The sequence below is a fragment of the Peromyscus maniculatus genome, chromosome 14, assembly GCF_049852395.1.
Source record: "Peromyscus maniculatus bairdii isolate BWxNUB_F1_BW_parent chromosome 14, HU_Pman_BW_mat_3.1, whole genome shotgun sequence".
In the NCBI taxonomy this organism is placed as follows: Eukaryota; Metazoa; Chordata; class Mammalia; order Rodentia; family Cricetidae; genus Peromyscus; species Peromyscus maniculatus.
In genome coordinates, this window is record NC_134865.1 from 55523872 (window position 1) to 55529871 (window position 6000).

Below are 6000 nucleotides of genomic sequence, written 5' to 3' on the forward strand. Positions count from 1 at the left end.
GATAAATTATACTCCCATGTAACCTACGTCCTACCATCCGACAAAGTCCCTTACCCCACCCTGAGACCCTAGTGATTGGCTCTGCTCTCCCCAGTATGCCCTGTGACCCCCCACTCCCCACAGGGGTTTCCCTCTGAGCCACAGCTCTCCTCCCAGCCAATGAGTTTCTTAGCGTCAGTCTCCCAGGTAAGTAAGTGACAGAGGTTCTTGGTCCCGGAGTCATGCATGCTTTGTTGGTTACTATCGAGAAGTGTGATGCCCAGAGCCTCGGCATGTCCAGCAGCATGTTGGTTCTTCCTCTGGCACGGCACAAAAGGGAGCTCCGCCTTTTGTGCATTTTCTTTCAGACACAAAGGATCCCGTAACACCTTCTTCCGGGCTTCTAGCCATCTCAAGGGCCACAGAGCTGAAATCATCTGTCGGGGCGGGGCGGGGGGAGGGGGACTGAATGTGCGGGTGTTTGGGAACCAGGAAACTTAAGCATCCCACGTTCTCCTGGGCTACACTTCGCCAAGCGTGTGGAAGGTGAAAAGTGCTCTGTCTGTGTGCAAGGCTTTGGTGTCTCTGGGATGTACCTTCCGCAGTTCAGTTCTTAATGACTGTACATTTTTCTCATTTGGACAAAGGCTGCCTGCTAATAGCATTTTCAACCACCCTCTGCTTCACTCAGCTACACCAAGGCCTCAGGCTGAGCTGGCACCGCAGTCCAATCCCAACTGACTGGCACTGAGGAACACCACACACACACACACACACACACACACACACACACACACACACACACACACAACGCTGCTGCCTCTGTAACTCTATGAGTGCCAGGCATTGGCAAAACGACCCCACCCCTTCTTTCAGAATCATTCTAGCTGGAGGCAGGGTTGGGAGAAAAGTAGAGAGAGGAGAGAGCCCTACGGAGTAAGGAGGAGGCTCTCTGTCTCTGGGTAGAGCCAATGCTGTAAACATCCTACAAGCCCACTGGGTGTAGCCTCTGGGGCAGCTCAACTCAGAAAAGAGACAGCTTCGCCTCTAGGATTTCACTTTGATCCCCGAACACCACAGGAATCTTAGCTCTTCAGAAGGCAGGCTGCTGCTGAGCCAGGGGGAATCTCACAGTTTCTTCCCCCAAAGCCCCTGGTCAGGTATCCAGCCCTGCCTGCTCCTGTGTGATTAACTTCCTTGCAGCCAATAGCCCAGCCTCACTCTCTCGGGTGATGGTGTGGGAGGTGGATGGCAGCTGGACCATCTCAGCTGAGCAGAATGCTTTCCAAGCCATCTCCCAAGCGACCCCTCCTGACCTCCATCTTTAGCATCAGAGCTGGCATTTGGCAAATGTGTGAGCTCAGCAGTAAGAAAAGGACCAAAAGGCCACATACCACCACCTGGATGCTGAGAGACTGGTACTGTTCTCAGGAGCAGATGCTGGGCTGGTTAGCTACCTCCTTCATCCCTCAAGTCCCCAGAAATGGGAGAAGTGGGGAGAAGGGGTGGGGCACACCATTTGCAGGCTGGCCACAGGTCCTTGGAGTCAGGGCTGTGAGGCTGTTTTTGGCAGGAAGAGATTAATTATCGCCTCCAAATCCAGCTAGGCTCTTTCTGTAGAGCTGGGAAAGGTGAAAGGTAGGGGTGCCTCAGGGCTAAAATCACTCAGAACAATCCTCCAGGAAAAAAAATTCTCTAGCCTGCCTCAACACATAATGCCTCTGCAGCCAAAATGACCTCGCTAATGAAGATGGAACTATAATGAGGTTTTGGGCAACTGGTAAACCTTACCTTCGTTGTCTTTCAGCTTTTAACACACACATTGGCAATATTTTTGTTTTGCTTTTTTTGTTGTTGTTGGTTTTGTTTTTGTTTTCCGAGATAGGGTTTCCCTGTGTAATTTTGGAGCCTGTACTGGATCTCGCTTAGTAGACCAAGCTGGCCTTGAACTCACAGAGATCTGCCTGGACACATTGGCAATATTTTTATTCAGATTTAGTGATTTTATTTTCACTAAACTGGAGCCTCAATGCCATGTAGAGCAACTGAGACACAGCTATCTAAGTATATAATGTTTAATCTGGGACCCTGGTGGAGGAAAGGTACGGGGGGGGGGGGGGGGGGGGGGGGGGGGGGAGAGAAGCCAGATTAAGTGTGTGGTAACTGCAACAACAGGCAGCACCTTTCATGCCAGTAGGGGTGAACACAGGTGACAGGAAGTAATATTGTCATCATCCCAGAAGGCCTATATGCCTACACCAAGAAGGCACATTCCCAAATGAATCAACAGGATGACGAATGTTCCCTGTGAGAAAGCACACCCTGGAGAGTGACGGCTAGCCTGGGGTGGAGGCCTTGGAAGCTCGTATCTGTCTTCTAAGAGGCACCGTGGCACTGTCCCTGCTGCAGAAGCACTGGTCAGCCTTTTAGTGATGCTCAAGTTGACACAGGATGGGCTGGGGAGATGACTGGGTACATACATGCTTGCCACATAAGCATGAGGACTTGATACCCAGTACCTACATAAAAAGATGGATGTGGGTGTAATCCCAGACCAGGGACGAACAGAAGCAGATCTCTGTGGCTCCCTGGCCAGCCAGCCAAGGCTACTCAGGGGAGCTCTCCACCATATCTCAAAAATCAAGGTGGACAAGTGCCTCTCATAAACGGCAGGTGAGGTTGTCCTCTGACCTCTGCATATACTTACATGTGCACACACACACACACACACACACACACACACACACACAGAGGCATATACATACACTGGCACAGGAACCCTCAAAGATTTTTTTTAAACCTGACTGAAAAATCTTTAGCCTAGTATAAACATAGCTTGCTCCAGGCTAAGTTTAGTGCATCTGAAGAATGAGATAAGGTTGTTGACGGGGAAGGTGTGTGTGTGTGTGTGTGTTTACATGTGTGATTTTTCTTTAAGATAGGGGAGAGATGAAGGAAAGGAACAGGAAAAAAAAGAAGGGGAGTAGATACAGTTTTCTGACAGCTCCTGGGGGCAATTCCATTTCTGGACAAGCCTTCATCCATGTCATCAGCGGTCTTAGCTAGGTTGACTGTGTCCCTCCATAGAGAGCGAAGCCAGATGATACACAGCCCAGGATCCTGCCAGCTCCAAGCTCTTGTTCGTTCATTAGACCTGCCCATTATCCATCAATTCATCAATCAGCAGGTTTATTGAGTACCCTACTAGGCTTCAGCAACCAGATCAATTTTTTTTAATTACATCCAGCTTACACGCAGTCAGGCCCAGTAAACAAAATGAGCCCTCACACCCCACTTGGAAATGAGCATGAGGAACCGCTGGTCCATGTGCTCTCCCTGCCCGACTCCACAGTCCGTGCTGATAGGGGATCATCTGCTGCCCTCTGCAGCTGGTGATGGTGTCACCGACCCCCTGTCAATAGCAGGACAGGCTTTGAATGTTTTCCCAGACATGGCCATCCATCTGCTTGGGTCCAGCCACACTCTTCTCTGAGACCCCTGTCCAATAATAGGAATTTCCAAGAAGGGTGTACAGGGAGTGAGTAGAAACCATGTCCAGGGAAATCAAGCAGAGAGATCAAGCTTCACTCATCCATGTGCCTCTCTGGACTGACCAGTAATGAATTCTCTTCCAGATCACAGGCTCCTCAACCACCCCAACAGAGCATGTAGACAACTAGAATGCCCCAGGACCTTTGTGCCTCACGTTCCAGGCCTCATGGTCCTGTTTATTCTTTGATTCTGAGAATGATGGCCACGTGGGATTTAAGTATAGAGTTCACAGGCTTCCTGGTTCAGGGTCATCACACCTGGCCACTGGGCATTACTGTGGGGAGTCAGAAACATAAGAGGTAGCAGGAGTGTACCTTCCTGGCACCTCCAGGGGCTCCAGAGAAGACTGAAGTCCCCAGTCATGTTTACAGTCACAGCACCTAGAGACCAAAGTCCCCAAATCCTATGTCAAGCCTTCATTTCAAGTAGGATTCAGTTCTCAGAATTCCCGTGACTAATTAATTCCTTAGTTTCTAATCAACCCTGATCTATCGTCACCATCTATTTGTGTCAGCCCACCATTCCTGACCTCAGACTTCCCCGGCACACCTTTTCCTTCCTACACTAGAGTAAAATCAAGTGCAAGGACAGCCCACAGGTGTTAAAGGATCTGAGGGCTATAATGCCTAGGCTTTGGTAAGTAAAACTTCCATACCTCAACTAGAGTGCTAGCCCTATCCACTCGTTCCCTTAACTTGCCTGAAGTCCTGTTATTTTTTCAGTTGCCCTTAGCTGGGGCGTCCTTCCCTAGAGATCCCCTATCAACACGGTTCAGCTGGGTTGGAGAGTTGATTGTTTGGCCAGAGTGACTCCTACAACAATTAATTCTCCTGTTTGGCTCTCTCTGTCTCTGTCCCTCTGTGTGTGTCTGCACACCTGTGCGTGCGTGCGTGCTCTCTGTGGCTCTCTCTCTGCAGGGAAAGTCGCTGGCGGGCAAGCGCCTCACGGGCCTGATGCAGTCCTCCTGACCGTCCCCACCCCAGGGCCTGGGCCTGCAGAGCAGCCGGGCAGGCGGCGCTCCTCATCCACCGACAGAGCTTCCTTGCGGGGAGATTTGGTCACTGTGAAGGAGAAAGAGTGAAGGCCGCGGAGAGCCATGGTGGGGAGATGTGGTGGGTGAATGGGGAGACCAGAGAGAAAAGAGTCTACGGGTGCTGGGCCCGCCGGGGAGAGGCCCCTGTGGACAGCCTCTCTCTTGTACAGTCTCGCACCAATGCTTACTCTCTCCAAGGGCCCATTTCTATTCTACTTGGTCAGAGAAGGTCTCGTGGGGTTCCTGTCTGACTGTCACTTGAGACGCTGACCTCACCTGTCCAGTCGTCTGGGGAATCATGCCTTCCAGCAAACTTCAGAGGGATGAGCGGACCCGGGCACATAGTATTACACATCACCTCCTTCCTCTCTCTCTCTCTGATGCGCTCACAGTGCTCACTGCCACCTGCCCCTGCCCCCACTGGCAGCCACCCCGGGATAGCGCGTGGGCGACAGACACCGCTTTCACATACAATGTCAGAAATCCCATCTTCAGCACGGATGGCACGTCAAGCTCTTTCCACCCTCTCTGAGACCAAATTTTAAAGCAGCCCCTGAGGGTATGGTGGCCACCCTCTGGTGCCATAAGTGCCCAAGGGTCCAGAGCTCAAAGAGGCACCAGTGCAGATGACGGCGTGTGTCGCTGAGACACGGAAGGTTCTGGTGACGATCTTTTAAAAACATCATTTCTTCTTGTCTCATGATTTCGACCCTTGCACCTTGGTTTGTTCCCTCATGTTTCACTCGAAATAAACATGGCCATGAACTCAGGGGCCATTGGGAGTCTCCCCACTGGTAGCCCAAGTTCCTGGAGGTGGATGGATCGTAGGGCTGGCACCAGGCCTGGCCAGACTCTTAGTGGGTTAAGGCTCAGTTATGCCTGAAGCTAAAACACAATATGCAGTGGCAGGTCCAGGCCGGAGCCACAGGATTCCCTTCTCAGCCTCATTCTGAGGGCCCAGCCAAAGCGCCCTATTAAACATAGCCGATCATCTAGGAAGAAGCAGCCTGGGCAAGAACCTGCGAAAGTCCTGTGTTCTTCCCGTGTGCCAGAATAACCACTGGCCAACCTGGCTGCGAAGTTATGCCCGTAAAGCGCCACATCGGGTCCCGAACGCACAGGAGGTGCTTAGCAAATGGCAGCCAGCACAGCTGCCATCGACATTGTTCTTGTGATTGCCCTGAGCCCTCAGACACCGCTGTACCAAGCACCACGCTTTTAAATTCAAGCACTGTCTTACACACGCACTTCCCTGCCAACACCTGTTAGGTTGGCCCTTCTTTTGATCTACTTTGGCCATGGGGGAAAACTCTCCCTTGGGAGTACATCAACAGAGAAGGGAGAGAAAGAAAGAACAGAAGGAAGGGAGAAAGAAAGAGAGAGAGAGAGAGAGGGAGAGAGAGAGAGAGAGAGAGAGAGAGAAAGAAAGAAAGAAA

The 6000-nt window shown here is 51.3% G+C and overlaps 1 protein-coding gene across 12 annotated transcripts in view; it reads left to right on the forward strand.

The window, feature by feature from the left end:
* Positions 1-5329, forward strand: part of Rgs6 (regulator of G protein signaling 6) — a 543914-nt gene extending 538585 nt beyond the window's left edge. For all 12 annotated transcript variants that reach the window (XM_006973072.4, XM_015991902.3, XM_015991908.3 and 9 more), the window contains one exon: positions 4449-5329. In XM_006973072.4, coding sequence (XP_006973134.1) covers positions 4449-4499 — 51 coding nt within the window. In that variant the 3' untranslated portion in view covers positions 4500-5329. The remainder of the gene's footprint in view (positions 1-4448) is intronic.
* The last annotated feature ends 671 nt before the right edge of the window (positions 5330-6000 follow it).